This window comes from Coturnix japonica, chromosome 7 (assembly GCF_001577835.2).
Source record: "Coturnix japonica isolate 7356 chromosome 7, Coturnix japonica 2.1, whole genome shotgun sequence".
Taxonomy (NCBI): Eukaryota; Metazoa; Chordata; class Aves; order Galliformes; family Phasianidae; genus Coturnix; species Coturnix japonica.
The window spans coordinates 31,324,719-31,342,530 of record NC_029522.1 but is presented as its reverse complement, the minus strand read 5'-3'; the positions used below and the strand labels follow the sequence as shown (position 1 = coordinate 31,342,530).

General features: G+C 45.0%; 2 protein-coding genes across 13 annotated transcripts in view; one reads left to right on the top strand and one right to left on the bottom strand.

Moving 5' to 3' along the window:
* Positions 1 to 517: 517 nt before the first annotated feature.
* ORC4 (origin recognition complex subunit 4) lies at positions 518 to 13,182 on the bottom strand. Its single transcript, XM_015869265.1, has 14 exons — positions 13,068 to 13,182; positions 11,733 to 11,801; positions 10,212 to 10,288; positions 9,346 to 9,436; positions 7,785 to 7,860; positions 7,297 to 7,382; positions 6,348 to 6,396; positions 5,709 to 5,860; positions 4,325 to 4,498; positions 3,946 to 4,032; positions 2,503 to 2,611; positions 1,450 to 1,545; positions 1,301 to 1,368; positions 518 to 810 (listed from the first exon to the last, which is right to left on the bottom strand). Exons 2-14 carry the CDS (start codon positions 11,787 to 11,789, stop codon positions 622 to 624), a joined length of 1,311 nt encoding a protein of 436 aa, XP_015724751.1. The 5' UTR covers positions 11,790 to 11,801; positions 13,068 to 13,182; the 3' UTR covers positions 518 to 621.
* A 10-nt stretch (positions 13,183 to 13,192) lies between these two features.
* MBD5 (methyl-CpG binding domain protein 5) overlaps positions 13,193 to 17,812 on the top strand; it is a 120,247-nt gene continuing 115,627 nt past the window's right edge. For all 12 annotated transcript variants that reach the window (XM_015869254.2, XM_015869253.2, XM_015869252.2 and 9 more), the window contains exon 1: positions 13,193 to 13,301. The gene's annotated coding sequence lies outside the window, so the exon portion shown is untranslated. The remainder of the gene's footprint in view (positions 13,302 to 17,812) is intronic.

The window sequence follows — 17,812 nt, the reverse complement described above, 5'->3', positions numbered from 1 at the left end:
CTCTGCTCTCTGCTCCCAGCACTGCTGTCCTACCCTGGGCCAAGGTTCTCATGTTTCCCACTCTGACCCTCAGCAACAGGGCTCTGAGCAAAGCTACAAGGGGGAAGCTGCTCCAAGCAACCCTTCTCCACCCCATGCACAGCCCTGCAGTGCCAGCCTGTCCCCCTCTTTCCTTCCAAAGGATGCAGAGGGGCAGACAGCGAATACTGGGCTTTAAAAATTAACTCGGAAATGGCAGCTCTGAATTGCGCTCATCAGACCGAAGAATGAACCAAGTGTTGTTGACAATTAAATACTTCTGGTTCTGAGCTGCAGCTGCCTTAACCTGGGGCGAAGAAACTCACAGGAGCAACTGCTTTGATTTCTACAAAGTAAAGATAGTGAGGAAAAGGGGGAGTTCTGATCCTCTGTGAGCTCAGCTCAGAGCTTGTAAGGCCTTAAAAACTCACTATGACAAGCTAATAGGACTGTGGCTCTTCAGAATTCAAACAAATGCAAAAACAACCGGCAAAGCAAAAAACCTTCTTGCAAACCTTTATTCATTTGACCCCCACAATATGGGTGTTACATCCCGCGGAGCCTACAGTTACCTCCAATGTCCCACTGGGAGGTTCCAGGCGTTCACAGCCAACTCAGCGACGACGCTGCCCACTGCTTGACGTCTGTGGGGCAGTTGGGATAGGCCTGCAAAGCATCCATGATTTGATTGTTGTCCAGCAGCAGCTCCATTAAGAGATATTCCCGCTGAGAACGCACCGACGGTCTTTCCATGGGCTTTACTAATTCCAGCTGCAGTAAGTGTTCAAATGCCTGAAAGCAAGTGAAAAACTGGTTAGGAGAAGGAAGACAACATCGCTCTGAGCTGCTCTGGACAGTTTGAGTGACACAGGAGATGCTGTGATATACAATCAAACTCAGCTTAGAAGTGTTGCACAAGATCAGAATAGCTCTGGACTGCTCAGCTGCTGGCTGCAGTGTTATGTAAGTTCATTAACCGAACACATCTGCACAGGCACGTGTTGGGCTGCCGTGCTATGGAGGTGCAATGCCACACCAGAGCCCAGCCTGAGCCCCCTCCTCGGGGGGAGCACGAGCTGCTCGTGTTAGCAGTCAGTTCTTGCCGGCCACTGCGCTTCCATCGGTGATGCTCATTTGAGAGCCAAGAATTGAGCGCCTGGCGGACCAGCAGAGGGCAGAGCAAGGCTGCTCCCAGCACAGCGCCGTGTGTGTGCCGGCACAACGCGTGCACCAGCGAAAACCACACCTGAATACATCAGAGAAAGGTACGTCTCGGGTTTACCTTCATCACAACGGGCTTTTCGAAGTTGTACATGCAGGGTGCCTTCCTCTGGATGAACTTCTGGAACTCTGCAGAGGTGAGAGGCAGGAAAAGTTACTTGGGGTGAAGTGAGTGATTTATTGTATGGCACATTCATGCGTTTCTCTCACCATTGTACACCATCTGGAAGTTAAAGGGCTCTCCTTCATAAACATCATTTAAGTGTTTCATTGCTATAATCAGGCAGATTTCCAGGACAGACAAACCTAAAGGGAAAGACAAGAGCTCTCAGTGGTTTTCTTCAGCTCACCAGAAATACAAGCAGCTCATTGGCTGCTTTTAATACTTTTTGTAAGCTGTGGGCTTTACGTTTGTGGTTTTTATCTTCATAATTGTAATGCAATTCCAGAATGGAGCGGTTGGATTAAAGCAGAGCATTCCTTCTCCAGATACTTGAAGCAAGAATGTTAAGAAGCTGTTTTGTCAGAGCCCCAGAAATTTAATGAGAACAAAAAATGATGATTGTGGATGTGTGACATCCAGGCTGGATGTGGCTCTGGGCAGCCTGGGCTGCTGGTTGGTGACCCTGCACACAGCAGGGGTTGGAGCTGGATGAGCACTGTGGGCCTTTGCCACCAGGCCATTCTGTGAGATATAGCATGAGAAAGAATTTCAGGCAGCATCAAATCAATCTTTGTGCTGCTGTACAGCATGTCATGGAGTGAGAGTCTGCAGGGGTTACCAGCTAAGGAAGTGACGCAGTGAAATACTAACAGGGCACTGAGAATCACAGGGCCAAGCAAACCAAAGCCTGCAACTTCTAGGAGCAAAGAAGCAGCAATGGGATAAGAGCAGTTCCTCCTGTAAATGCATCCGGGCTCTGTACCCTCAGCAGCTGTTTCTTTCCTTTCCCTGTTTGTACCAATTCCCAAACGTTTTAGCACGTTGCTCAACACATTTGCTGAGGTTTAGGAAGGGAGCTCCCGGAAGCACTCACATGGTCAGCTCCAAGCAGCACAACTTGCAGGGCACTGAGCTCCTGGTTTACCCAGCACTGTTACATCCACACACGGATGTAAGAATGCAGAGCAGTGGGAACAGCCCCTCTGGGTACATGTATTCCCCAACCAACTCGTGCCCTCAGGGATCATCAGAAGAAGGGATGGACTCGGTGCTTGCCGTGCTATTAAGAAACACAGGGATGAAAAAGGCCTGAGCTTTACCATGGACAATATTTGCTTTCGAGTCCATCCTGTACTGCTTGCTTGCCTCCTGAAGATCTGATGCGGTGATGAGAGGGTGACAAACAGTAACATTACTTACAGCAAGCATCTAAAAATAAAACAGAAGGCATTTTTTCATTTAATTACTAATGACCGACACAGTTTCTACTCAGAGATGGAATGCAGCAGAACACATTTCCCCTGAAGTCACCTCCTGGAATCATTAATGAACAAGCCCCACGCAATGTGTGCTCACACAAAAACCCTGTAAATAGCTGATAGCTACATCTATGTTTTGCCAGGAAGGTTTTCCAGGCTCAAAACTTTAAAGCCTCCTCACCAGAGGACATAAACACTCATTAGCTTGTTTAGATTGATCTCAATGGATTAACATACTTCAGTGATTGCTGCAAGTACTTACAGCTATTCTAAACAGACTTCTATAAGCAGAGCTACTCACGTCACTGCTGGGAAAGCATCTGATGGCAGCTCATGGCTTGTCACAATTTGGATTGTTATCAGTCTTCAATTGGCTGTCACAGAAAGCGAGTTCTGAACAAACTGGAGTCAATAAACACACAATTATCTGACCTCCTTCACCTCCACTCCTTCAAAGCTATGGGTTACCCAGGACCTTCACACAGCAGCAGGCACAAGCAGCGACCTTCACTTGCTCTTTCTTTAGTATATTCATAGAGACAGAAAAACTGGCTTTCAGTGACTGCCTCCTACTTTTGCATATCTGTGTTATGAAAACAATATCTATTTCAACTACTGAAAGCAGCCCTTCCACTGAGATCATCCAATGCTTTCTACAACCACATACTTCTTTTGGCCTCTTCCTCTCCTTGCAGATGTCAGTGTAACAGCCTCATAAAGGAGCGTGATCACTCAGCTTCCAAAGGAACAGAATGAGGTTCTGGACTACGAAGGCTAATGGGCATCAGCTCTGACACACCTTGCAGCTCAAGGAAAAGTTAATCCCAACAGCCTCTTTGGCATTCATTCGTACCACACAGAAATAAACCGGTGCTGCTGAACTCAGAATAACTGGCAATCTTGTAACTAACTCAATGAAGCAGAGGACCACCAGAGAAGTGACTCTGCCCACGCTCTGCTTTCAGCATCAGAGCCAGAAGTCAATGATCCACGTATCACAGAGGATAAAAATCCAGAGTTGGGACAGGCTGCAAACACTGCACAGGGCAGCCCATCACAGAGCTGAAGGTAAAGTCTGAATACTCGCACACAGTGACATATTAGCACTTACGCTTAGTCAGTTTTTCACGCAGGCAGAAGCACGCAGACATTTTATGGTGTTTAAATTAATGCTACCTGTCTTCTGTAGGATGCTTCACATAAAGCTCTGACAGCTGCCTTGAAGACAACCGTGATCTTTACAGGTAATGGTAAGTCAGGAAGATACTGTATCCAAATACATACCAGCAGGAAATGGAGCGAACGCAGATCTTTGCTGTAGTGGAAAAGGTTCTGCAATACATCTTTCACAGTTTTGTCTTCTGACAGAAGCTACAAAAAAAGGGTATTTTCATCATCTCAGCACATCACTCGTTCACTGACCATCACACACAGCTCAGCCTGCACTGACAATGCTCTTCTTCATGTGTAACCTGAACTTTTTGGTCTCCTGTGCAACGCTTCTGTGTCCACACATCAGTAATCAAAGATCGTCTACTGCAATTTGATTCAACTCATATCATATATTGAAAGGAAATGCTAATCTAAGGCTAAAAGCACGACAATTTTAAAAGATCTTTTCTTACCAGTTTTAGCAAAACCAAATATCAAGAGCTTCAGATACCTGAACGTTGCTATTCCATTTCTGTGCAAAAGCCTTGTCAGGAAATTCAGCAGGAAGAGAAAGCTGCTCCTTGAATATCCTGATGTACTGCTTAAAAGGAATGGAATTCTTCAAATAGATCCGTCGGTGAGAGAACCTTGATTTCACTCTCTTCTCCAAGAGCTCCAGAATATCCTGGTAAAAATAATCAGTGTTATTTCTTAGTGCATTCTTTGCTACAGTAGAAATGACAATTAAAAACCCACCCAGGTGAATTCTCAGACTTCAGGCGCTCCTCTGCTAATTACTGCAACTGACGTGCCTTGAAGTGCCTAAGAATTTGCCACTCACCCAAACCATGTGGTGCACTGCATCACCACAATAATTAGTTGCTAGGAAACATGGCAAATTTCTCCATAGATGATGCAAATATTTCAGTTCCTTAAGCCTGAGCTGGAGATGTTGCAGCCCCCCACGGCTGGAGAGAAGCTGTGTATGGCAGGTACAGCAGCTGGCAGCTCACGTGCCTTTTGTCAGACTGAACATTTCCGACTAAAACAGTGCCAAGAGCCAATGTGAGTCTTCCTGGGCTGTGACACACAGCTCAGCACATCTGCCATCAAGTTGGTGGCTGAAGATAATGCAGAAAATCTTATTTTTCTCAGAGCTGATAGCAATAGATTAGCATCAGAAGCAAGCTGCGTTTCCTCCACTTGAAGCAATGCAGTTCTGTTCCCCCACCTTCTGCTGTGACACAATGATTACATTGTTTCTAGCTATTTTTCCCTTTTACTTGCAACAAAACCAGCTTTCAGAATATCAGAATATCAGAATCCCTCACCAAAAAGCTGGTTGGAGTCAACAGAGCACCAACAGTGCAAAATATCTGGCTTATAAGACACACACACACATGCAACAAGCAGTTGAAAAACTAAGCAGCAACAGCTCAGAACCACTACAGCTTCCAAATGCAGATTCAAAAGCAGAGCAATGTTGGGTTCTAAACTACGAGTGATGGAGAAACCTGACTCAGACAACGGAGCAAAAGAAAAGGCTATAATTTAACATATCAATTATTAACCATTCTATTAAGTTGTATCAATTCACTCTGTTAAATACCACACAAGCCCCATCAACCTCAGATCCAGGCTTCAATTAAAGATTTCACGATTATTGCTCTTGCTATAATCTGTCCTTTTGCAACCAATAGAGATTACTAAGGCAAAACAGTATGACTTTAAGCACCAGCTTCCAGTGTTAGAACTAATTACTTCACAGTAAACACACCTATCTATCTGTTCTCAACTGAGAAAGTCTTGGTAAATGAAGGAACATATCAGAAGTGGAGAACAGAGAACACAGCAACTAAGAAAGAGCTGAATATTTTTGAAGTGCGAGTTCTTACCTGCCTGCATGTGAGTCCAATAACGGTTACTGGAGTCTGTGCTGACTGGGATATATCGAACAGGTTGTACAGCAGCGTCTGATTCTTGTGATGCACAAACAAGTCAAATTCATCCAGCACAAACAGGACCGGGCAGCTGCTGGTCCTGTCTCCTGTGATAACAAGTTACAAAATGAGCATGGCTGCATCACTGCCATTTCCAATTCTACACCTTTGTTTCACATCTCCTGCTCTTTATAACATACAGACTTTCTTTCAGCTATTTCCCTAAGCCCTCCTTTTATATGTATTCCTACATCACTAAAAAGATACACTGTCAGACTGGTAAGTTTTGTGCCATTTTGCCAAGCATCATTTCTGGGTGCAAGGGACAACTTCCTATGGCTATTATTTAGAAACACTATTTTTAATAGGTTTAATGAGAACAAAATAATCTATCCTTCATAGCCGACCCTTGCGTGTAAATCTTTATGGCACCACTTAAGTCAATGTTTGTTTAGTATTACTCATTTTTTGCATTATTTTGTAACCACAGCATTCTTGGGCCTCCTTTTACAATACAATGAAGAAACAGCTGCATGCTTTCCAATCAAGAGACAAACAAACACACAGCTCCAGAACGGTGCTGGTGCTGCTTACCTTTCCTCAAAGCTTCAAGAAGGAATGCAAGATTTTCTGCAAAACTGCCCTATACAGAGGATAAAAGTTTCACAGTCATTTTGCAGCATCCTTGTCTTAATTATACAAGCTGAGACACCCACTAAAGCTCACCTCCTCCTAAAACTGCGGTAACAAAACCTGTCCACAGTTGAAAAGTTACTGTGTTACTTCATGGTGTATAATCAGAACTCTTCCTTAAGTAGCCATTGCATACCCAGTCTTCTACTTACACATATGCAATAACCATCCCCTAGCAGGTCCCATAGAAAACCAGCAGTCTGCCACTTTTTTTTGCAGCCTTATGAGATCAAATATTCCCAGCAGAAAGCAGTGAACTGCTGTAACAAATATGGGATAAGCAGAAAAGCAAAGGCAAGCCTAGGAAGCAAGCATCTGCAAAAGATAATAAAGTCTAACTACAATGGACAGTCCATCCTGTATCAGACTGGATCAATATCCACATGCAGTAGAGGTGGTTTCAAATATACTCAAGATGGTGCTTTGGGGTCAGTTAATTTGCTTACTTTTTGTCTTGGGATGTTATAAAACTGATGTTTCCAAAATTCACTCATCCTCTGAAAACAGCCTCTTTGGAATGACGAATATTCACTTCATACAGAGGATTCGGGTAAGTTTTAAGAAAGCCTTTCCATTCCTCCAATTATTTTGAGCTGAAGTGAACCTTTTCTAATAAGTTATCCAAACCCAGCCATGTTCAGCACATTTTTAGGCATGCATGAAGTGTTTGGCAATCATGGTCATTATAGGTAAAGGCTGCTACATCCCTTAAACCAAGCCAGCCCGCTGTAATCTTGCTAATGAACATTCAGAGCCCATTTGTTTTCAACAATGTGTTCTACAAAACTAGCTTTCTAGGCAAGGATTTTAGAGGGAGATGAGCAAAGAATATAATAAAGCTGATACTCACAAAAACTTTATCCCCAACCACATTTTCCAGCTGCAGCTGCCTGGTGATCTCCTTCAAGGCCACTTTATCATTTGTCTGCAAAAGCCCTGAAAGAAAACAACAGCTTGTGAAGAACTGGTGGCTCTCCCTCATTCCAAGCAGCCATGCCTACAGCCATTGGAAAAGTATCCAGAAGCTTCTCTCACATTAAAGCCTTACAAAGGCAGGCCTTTGGAAAAATACAGACAAGATGGTCATTTTCCACGCATAATACAATGTTATTTCAAATAACTTGCTCACAGCTGAATTATTTCTAACATTCTGAGAGAAAGAGTTATTATCAGTCACATTATCTACACATATACGCAAAGGAAGACATTCTGGAGCTAACAGACAAGCACACTGACATTCAGGAATAGACTGCAAATGGCAGAACTAAAACTCTCCTGAAGTACACACAATACACAGCAGCTGAATGTCACGTATTTGAAGAGCGCTGCATTACTTGCCATTCAGATGAACTTCCAAGAGGTTCTCTCTAACTTGCTTCATTTCTCTGAGGTCTTTTAAGACGCGATTCAATAACTAGGAAAAAAGACACAAAACTTCTTTATAACCAGATTAACATGTAAGAAATATCTACAAATTGATAATCCTGGACAGCAAGAAGTACGAGCAGTTCATGAGGTGACAAAAATTTCTGAGTCTTTTCAGAAGTAATAAAGGGAAAATTTCACATTCACTTCATGAAGTATTCCCTTGTTTTACCACTTATTAAAGTATTTATATTCAACTGTACTTAAGATATGGAAGTCTTAGCTTTAGCTCTTGGGAAGGGTTCCGAAATTAATCCCAGAGACATCTTTCAGTAAAAAGGAACCTATTTATTAAATAATATACTAATGCAAATGTAAAAGAAGTGCTTACATAACATGATGCCTTGGTTAGATGTGATCGTGTGTCTCAACTAAAGAATTCTTTAAAAATACAAAACCCACACTCACAATAAGCAAAATACATAATGCTCGAACATAAATAATGTTCTATAGCCCTGTAACTTAGATAACAATGTTATCTGACGCATTTAAAATAGAATTAAGATGTATCACCATTCACTAAATGTAAACATGTAGAATTATACAAATCTGCTCTTGTATGGGAACTGCGGACTCATGGCCTGAATCAGCTGGGGAAATGACCTGGTCAGCCCTGGGAGCACAAGGGAAGGCAGTTCACCTGTGAGACAGGAAGGGCTGCAGCCTGGCTCCACCTCTTTGATGTCATTTAAGGGCTGACTGCTACTGGGAAGGATCTCTTCTTGGAGATCTCCTCTTGGTGAAGTTATCCTCTGCAAACCTGAAGTCTTCTGAAACGGGTGAGCAATCTTCTTTCTTTATAGCTCCTTTCTATTGTGCTGGTCTTTCTATTATCACACCCTTATTGTAACACCTTTCCCATCATGCTGACCTGTCCAACAGTCTTTAGTGTTTTTCTTTATATTTTTGGGCAACTTTTCAGCTATTTTTATAGATGTCCAATAGCAACAGCAGGTGAACTTTTGAGGGACTTCTCAAACAAAACTTGACTTTAATTGCAAAGATGAACATTTTCATGGCAAGCACCATGGCAGAAGTGTAAGTAACAGCAAAAATGCTGAAAGATTCCATGAAACCTGGTAGAAACACAGAAGGGTTCCAAAACCATGAATGCTTCTGCAAGTCACTGTGAGGACAGGCAGGCATGAGGCTTTGTCAAGTGTACTTGAAGCAGCTTTTGTTGTTGTTGTTGTTGTAGTTGTTTTTATTACTATAAACTCAGCACTAGAAACATTTCAAATGTTTGAGCGTTCTTTAGAAAAACTATTTCTCAATACAGAATTTCTCCACTCAACAGAATTAGCTCAGAATAAATCCTAGAACGCTTTCCTTTTATACATAGACAACCAGGAGTTCTCTCCTTATAAGCAGGCACAGAGACAAAAATCAGCTCCAAAAGCTCTCATGACTTCAGTGAGGTCACCTGCTTCATGCCTTATTAAACCCAGTGTTAACTTGTAATTTGTGTCCATACCGCAGTCTTTCCTGATCCACGGGGTCCAATAATGAGGGCAGAGTTACTTTCTCCATGAACTGTAGTTTGCTTCAGCATTTCCAGGAGATGCCTGTGATGCAAACAGCAATAAATTAAGCTTCACATCAGGCAATATTCACTGAAATTATGGAAAATTCAACGAATCTTTCAAACAGCAGAAAAAAATCATGCATTTCAACCTCCTATCAGTGCTTACAGGACGAGAGTACAAAAGCTGAGTGATTTGATCTCTTAAGGTATTTTGAGATATCAAATCATGCAGAAGAGTATCACTAGTTTATAAAGTTCTATAATTCTCTACCATCAAAGCACAAACTTAAAAATAAATTAAGATCATTTCACGTGACTTCAGTGTAGCATGTGAAGAAAGAAGACTGGCCAATATAGTCAAGGAAAATCTTGACACCAATAGAACAACTAATAATCCACTGGGATATTATTGATTTTTGACAACTTTGAAACCGATTGTGTGTTGAATCTGATCATTCAAAGCTTAGGAATGATAACAGCAACGCTGACATTTCATGTCTGTATTCCATTACCACCAAAAATAAACTTATAAATTTTCTATAGAGAAACAAGTTGCTGAGTCTCACATTCAAAGTAATCAAAAAACACCATTTCCAATTCACAAGCATTTACAAATGTATACACTTAGCCTCACACTTTAATTAGAACACTCATGCTGCACACATACTTCTAAAGGAGTCATCATGGACTGGCTGTAGTAAATGCACTCACTTTTGCCTGCTGTTTGAGGCTTAACTATAGCAAAGATTTTACCTTATTATCTTTCTACTGTGTCTGAAGGAGGAATTCTTTATGATTTCAGGCTGGTTACTCACTTGTACTGCTGATCCATCCCAAACAATTTTCCCATCGCACGATGGTGACACAGTCTTTCACGCAGCATTTTTTGCACCTACGGATATAATTCAAGACTGAGAAATAACACTTGGTACTTCGAACACCTGAATGTACCAATAATGTAATTAATGCAGTAAATAATAGCAAAACATGTATACAGCTATTCTACATGCAAGCTTTATTTGTCCTCCATGGTAGAATAGGAAGCAAGAATAAAGTTGAAATAAGCAGAATGTTCTACAAGGAAAAAAACCAAAACTATCTGACTATGTGGTAACAGCCATGTCAGTCTTTAGTCCCTTCTGTTCCAATTTCTTTGCTCCCAAAGGGATGCTACACATTAGGTCGCTAATTCATAACTTCCTGCATAACATAGGGCAGAAAACATTTGCCAGTCGACCTTAAGAAAGTAACCCACTAATCTATCCGTGGTCAGACTTGCACTAAATAGACTTTTTCCACCACTGCTAACAATGTTGCTCCCTACAATATCCAGTGGCTATAAAATAACAACTGTATATCAGCTTTCAAGGTTCCATTCAGACTCACTGCTCCTAAAAATTGAGAGAGAAGAAAGGTGGGAGAAAAACTCAAGTTACATGTTGCTTACAAAGAACATTGTAAACACCAGTAGGACTATTAAATAAAGATCTGAGGTCCTTCAACTTGCACAGTAAATACCAGTATTTTGACCACTTGTTGGGATATACTTAATGGGATAACTTTAGCTATATATTGTCCTGTTTTCCACTTCAAAAACTTGCTGTTTGGAACTCTATTTTCAACTTTCAATGTCCAAACCTCATCATGGCAGTGTGTTTCTTCTACCACCTGACCATCAGCACACAAATCGGAGCATCCCAGCTTCTAAAAGCCAACAGGACTCTATACCACTATTTCTCCATCGCTCTTACAAGCAGTTGTGCAATACCTGCACGCTGCATCGCTTTGTAATGCACAGAAATCATTGTGCTTGCTGTATGGGGCCTGCTTTGCAGCGGGGCTGGACTTGATGATCTCTAGAGGACCCTTCCAGCCCCTACAACGCTGTGATTCTGCAGTGCTTGGTGTCATGGCAAAGACTTTTGGAGATTAAGTTGCAAACTGTCAGCGAGGCGTCACTCCTTTAAAAATCATATTTCAGCATCAGGTCTTTTAAGTGAACATCCACGTGACCCAAAAGATAGGTATAACATTATCATACAGATGTGTCACTGCTGTCCCATTCTCTCAATCTGAGTTCCCCCATTGTGGGCAGTAGTCAAACTGTGCTTGTCTGCCTGATTTTTCAGCTACCTTTTCCTCTGCTTAAAGTCTTACTTTCTTCACTTCCAGATTTATAGTGTTCCAATGAACGACCCCCTGTGAACAATCCTCCATTCACAAGTAAAAAAGGTTTTCCTGCTATGAAGGGCTAATTGGAAATTACAGAATCACATGGATGGCAAAGGACGGAAAGTTTTCATGACATAAATACAGCTCATCGAGGTGTTACCAACCTGTGAGATGCATTCCCCATCTGCCCCACTGCTCTCCTTTAACTTCCGCTTATTCATTGCAGATTGTATCTTTAAAGAAAAGAAGAAAGAGGATACGATCGTAACTATTTGGAAAAGGGATTAATTTAGTGTTTGGAGGCGATGGCAGAGCTGTATTTAATACAGGCACCAGGACATTCACCCTGAGGAGAGCTGTGCTAACAGCCCCCAGCACCCACCCAGCTCTCACAGCTGGGCTGAAAGCCGCAGCTCAACAGCGATCCCACAGCCAGCCCTTGGAAAACCGCCCCGAGTGGGCCCTGAAAAGACCGTGACAGAAGCCAGCAGCCCCCAATGCAGCCTCCATAGCCCCCATAGCAGCCCCCACTGCAATCCCCATTGCAGCCTCCACACCAGCCTCCACTGCAGCCCCTCATTGCAGACCCCATAGCAGCCCCCCATTAAATCCCCCATTGCAGCCCCCACAGCAGCCCCCATAACAGCCCCCCACAGCAGCCTCCACAGCATCCCCCATTGCAGCCTCCACAGCATCCCCCATTGCAGCCTCCACAGCATCCCCCATTGCAGCCTCCACAGCAGCCCCCATTGCCGTCCCCCACAGTAGCCCCCCATTGCAGACCCCTTTAAATCCTCCATTAAAGCCCCCATAGCATCCCCCACAGCAGCCTCCACTGCAGAGCCCCCATTGCAGCCCCCAAAGCAGCCTCCATAGCCTCCCCCATAGCAGCCTCCATTGCAGCCCCTCACAGCAGCCCCCACACCTCCACTGCAGTCCCCCACAGCAGCCCCCACTACAATCCCCATTAAATCTCCCATTAAAGCCCTCACAGCAGCCCCCATCCCCACCCACTCCCCACCCACTCCCCACCTGAGGTACCGCCGTTCCGTCCCGTCCCTCTCCCTTCACTCCCAGCCCCGCTCCCGCTCCCAGCCCGCCCCGTCACGTGACACCCCGCCCCTCCCTTCCTTCCCGCCCCCCCCACTTCCTTCCCCCTGTCTCCATGTCCTTCCGGGTTCCCGCGCACAGCCTTATGGGTAGGCCCGGCCCTCCCTCCCTCCTTTCCCCCCCCTTCACCCCCCCCCCGCTGCCTCCCGATCTCCCCCGCGGCGCATGCGCAGTGTCTGCCTCCCATCTTCCTCCCCGGCAGTGCCGGAGCCCCCAGCCCGGAGCGGCGGCAGCTGACGATGAGGAGCGCGGGGGGGGCGGGGGGGGGCCGTTATTTATATCGTTAAAGGGACAGGCCGCCCGTTTCTCCGCCGCGGGGGCTGGGGGGGGCCGCTGTACGGACACCGACTTTCTTCCCCCCCCCCCTTTTCCCCCCCCCCCCCCCGGACCGGAGGAACCCGGGGCTGAGTGAGGCGACAGCGGAGAGTTTCTTCCCTCCTCCCTCCTCCTCCTCGTCCTCCTCCCCTCGGCCGTCAGCGGAGGGAGGCAGGGCCCCGCCGGGAGCACGGAGCAGCCGGGCGGCCCCCACCCCCCGCGCTCCCCTCCTCCCCCTTTATTGCCCTTTGTGTGCGTTCGCCGCCTGCGCCGCTCCGGGCCCGGCCGGGAGCCGGGGGGACGCTGAGGTGAGTGGCGGGGCCGCGGCGGGGCGAGGGGGGCGGTTGTTTACCTCAGGGCCGGCACACTGACACCAAGCGGCACCGCCGGGCCCGGGGAGCGGGGACAGAAAGCAGGGGGGTTGTGCGGCCAGGGGGTGCGAAAGTTCGGGGGGTGGGTGAGAAGTGCTGGGGGTTTGTCGTGTGCAGCTGGGGGTCGGTGGTCGGAGCGGCTCGTGGAGGGTCCCGGTGGGGAGCGGAGCGGGGTGTCGGAGGTTTGTGAAGGTTCGGTGCCGGGTTTTGGCTCGGTCCGGCTGTAGGCCCCGCTCATACAAAGACTTGTTTGCCCGCTGAAGTTGGAGAGCTGGGCTCGGGGCACACGCAGGCGGTTCCCCGGGTCAGGAGGCGCCTCAGAGCTCCGGGGTTCGGATGGGCAGCAGCCGGGTTCGGGCTGGAGTTGGCTCGGGTTGGGATCTGGCTGCCCGTGGAAGGCCGGGGCTCCGGCAGTGGCCAGAACAGTGGTGGTCAGCAGGGCTCGGTGCCGTCTGCAGGCTCAACCGACAGCTTCCTGCTAATTAAAGGAAAGCTACGTGTCAAAACGCCTAGAATACATAAGATGTAAGGGGATAAGCTACTTGCTGAACTGAGTTGAAGTAAACGCGAGCACAAGCCTTCCAGAGGCTAGAAAGAATCCAGAAGTCAGAGCTGAGATATTGATACGTAGCTGATGTAAGAACCCCCTCTATAAGTGGGACATTTGCTGTTGTCTGCTTCTTTCTGGAGCTTAATTACGCTCTTTGTAATCTTAAAAAGGCAGCTGGAGCGCGGTGAGTTGCACACCACGAAGTAGGCCGTGAGGATGTGTTTCATTGGGGCATGGCAGCTCAATGGAGGTCAGCGTCGGGTGTGCGTTGCCTCTGCCTCATGCTGGAAGGGCACCCACAAGAAAGGGATCGCCCGTGGATGCTTTGGGATCTCCAGTTTCTAATTTGAAGCAGCGGTTTTGTGACCAAGCTGGAAAGAGTTTGAGGAAGGAGTCATTAGACGGGGTGAAAAGAATGGGAGAAATGTATATTTAATCTGATCACTTAAAAATGTCATGAGGAATACTCAAAGGTAACAGCCTAAACTCTAGTTCTTCCTAATAGTTTGCCTTAAGTTTTCCGCTAGCTTGTGAAAATGAGATACTTTTGGTTTTAAACACGTGCAAAACTTTGACAAAGTGATCATCATCTTCAAAGCTGATGAGAATCATCTTCAGGCCTGGCTGGTAAATGTATAAAAACTCGTTCTTTAAATATATTATCGTTCTTTTAGTTAACTTACTGTGTGCAAGGATTGGACAGCAGAAGGCTGTCCAGGAATAGAGGACTCTGTTTCCTCTTGTTCATGACAGTGCTCTGTTTCTCAACCTGAGATACCACTGATGCGCTCTCATTCCTGTATGGAAACCTGGGGTAGCCTCAGGATTATGCTCCCTGTATTTGCGGAGCCACAGATCTGCCTGCAGCTTCCATGGCCTCCAGCTGATGGGATGTATTATTTATTACAAAGATTAACACTTTTATTTCTGCGTGTTTTAACTATTAAGATGGACAGGGTTTGATTTAATCTGGTTGCTCAGTAAAATGCCCTAACAGAGTTCTGAAACTGGGTTGAACAACCCATAGTGTCCTCTGATTGTAAACCCTAGAGATGGAATTGCTGGCGGAACTTCATTTCCATAGGCCTCTGGTTCCTACAGCCGTGTGTGTTTAATAGACATCCGCTGGTTGGGGGATCAGATAGGAACGGTCCTGAGGAACCATTTGTGGGGCTGAGGCTCTGAACGAGTGTGCTTGTGTTGTGCCAGAGGTAATTCCTGTGTTTCCACAGCAGTTCCTCATACCATGGGCTCTAAGGCTGATTTGGGTTGTCTGGCCGCTATCAGGCGACCTCTTAGGAACTGGAAGAACTGAATCTGTGTGCTCATTTTACTGCAGGCTGCTAGTTATCAACAGCTCTAATGGAGAAGCAGTGTAGTTTTTTGCTTTTCTTAAGCTTTTCATGCTGCTGTTGTGAAAAGGTATCTACAAATATTTGTTGTTTCCAGGAGAACTCTGTGCATATATTTCAATTACTTATCTCCTGAGCAAAAGCATAGCGATTTGTTCATTTATTTTTACATATTCCAGGTTAGTGACTGCCCGGGCTCGCAGTCTGAGGGGTTGCTTTGCAGGAGCCCTATGGCACCAAGATGTAGGCTGTGCTAGTTGGAAAGGTTCTGCTTGGGCCACGCTTGTACCTGTCCTTTAGAAGTCAGTCTTCCCTTGAAGTTTGCTGTGGTGCTGCTCATTGTAGTTGAATGTGTTCATTTGTATTTAGTCTAGGTAAGTGGATGTTTAAAGAGAACCTTCTTTATGATGGAGGACTTCCAGTGATTTAATTTTTCCTCTGCTTCTAATCCCTTCATTCTTTGGATCTGGAGGGATCAGTCATTTTGTTCCTTCTAAAAAGCACTGAAGGTGTTGGTATAAGCAACACTCCTCTCACAAACAGAATGCCTTGTTTTACATCAGGGTTTATTTGACTCCATTTGTCAGTATGTTATTTTTTTTACCCTACTGTTACTCGTGGCAGTTGTTTGCATGTGGAAGGTCTGCACCTTGACTTCAGTCCATAGCTACAACATCCATATCTGGAGCAGCAGTGATCCTCCAACATGGATGGCTGCCCTTCTGGATGGGGCTTGCCATGTGTGTGGCCCCCAATGCCTGTGTGCAGCCCTGCTGCTCCCTGTCTCTTCCCAGGTCTTAAGAAGCCCCGTGACCACAGCAGCTTTCAAGAGAGGGATCTCAGCTCTAGGTGGTTCAGGACATGAGTTTTGGAAGTGGCGAGGCTCCCTTTTCAGAAGTGCTGTTGAAACTTTTGGGAAGCGAGGAGTGGTTCTGCTGCTGTGCTTTGTTTTGTTATGTTGGTTTGGGGCTTGGTTGGTTTGGTTTAGTTTAAAGACCTTACATTGCCTTCTCTTTTATCGTGGTGGAAGTGAATATCAAAGTTACCATCAATCTCAGTAAGAAAAATATACGGGATACATTTTTGAATGAGCTTTTGTCATCAAGGACTTTGTTTTTGAGAGCGATTTGGATGTTTGAAACCACAGGCTTTCACTGACTTTCCATTGTAATTATTTTGGAGCTCTTAGATGGCACGATGCTGCTCAGTCAGTTTCAGGTAGGCCTGCACGAGGACCAAAGCCTGGATCTGAAATAATATCTTGGACAACCATTGGAGATGCGTCAACTGTTAAAGCCTCCTGAAAGCTGTGGAACTACAGTTAAATCCAGTGGGTTGCTTACAAAGAGCAGCAGCTCAGAAATGAAGCAGTGCTGACTCCTTCCTGCTCTCCAGATTCAGAGTTCTTTATTTCTTTATCACTGTGGCATCTATTTTTGATGAATTGTCTAGAAGGGGGTTCAGACTTAAAAGAATTCTAAAATCAACTTAAAATTTGTCAAAACCATATTAAATATGAAATTACAGAGTGTGAGTATATGTCCTACTACGTACCTGGGTACATATGTGTATATGTTTGGCTACATGCACAAATGTGTTTGTGTACATGCAGGAATATATAAGAGGTGCAAAAAGTAGATGCTTTAAAGCGGTGCTTAAAATGAAGCAATTGTGTGGCCCTACAGATTTGTGGTTGGAGCTGTACCTCTGAGTTGTTGTTTTGATGTGGCACATGGCAGCAGGAATCAGTCATTACCATGAGATGGCTATTCATAGACCTTTGTGAGACCACTTGATCAGCTCAGTTTGTCTGCAGCTCGACAGATGTTCCCACTGTGGGATTGTCCCTTCCCTCCTGCCCGTCCCATGGGAATGGCCATGGAACAAACCATGGCTTTGAGTGCCTTGTTCTTCAGCACATGTTGGTTCCCTGGGCTGGAGCTGAGGGACATTGTGGGGTGATACACAGAGCTGGTGATATATGAGGGGTGTTTGTCACTTGGTTGTTACCACTGTGTGTTCGTTCTGAAGTCCTCTGTTTCGAGGGACTGAAGTTTACTTTAAAAATGGAAGTGTTTAAAGGACTGGAAATTAGTTGGGGTTTCTCATAACTTCCTTTGCTGAAGAAAGGATAAAGGGTTTTGTTCATCCATTAGATTTTTCAATGTGCTTTTTTGCGTATCTTTTATTTTACTTTTACAAGAGATATTTCATAACAAAGCAAGCAGCATTTTAAGAAGCCTTATTTCCTCACAGAGGCTGGTAGCTAGGACCTGTAGAAGCATTGTGTTAATTACATAATTCCCATATATGGTGAAGTCCAGGATTTAAATATATATATATATATTATATATAACACATAATAACACACACACACACACACATATATATATATATATGTGTGTGTGTGTTATTTTCATTTGAGATTAGTCTCCATTTTCAGTGATGTGAAATCCAAATTTATTTTGTTACTTAGAGAAGGAAGAGTGATCTCAAACATAAATAGCATCTTAAATATTAGGCCCTTGGTCTGCACAATCAGTAGC

Coding starts and splice junctions, on each gene's coding strand:
- ORC4 (XM_015869265.1), bottom strand. CDS start 11,789: ATGAATAAGCGGAAGTTAAAGGAGAGCAGTGGGGCAGATGGGGAATGC. Junction 9,437..10,211: donor GGGATGGATCAGCAGTACAA/GTGAGTAACCAG, acceptor TTTGCATCACAG/GCATCTCCTGGAAATGCTGA. Junction 5,861..6,347: donor TCTTGAAGCTTTGAGGAAAG/GTAAGCAGCACC, acceptor TTGTTATCACAG/GAGACAGGACCAGCAGCTGC.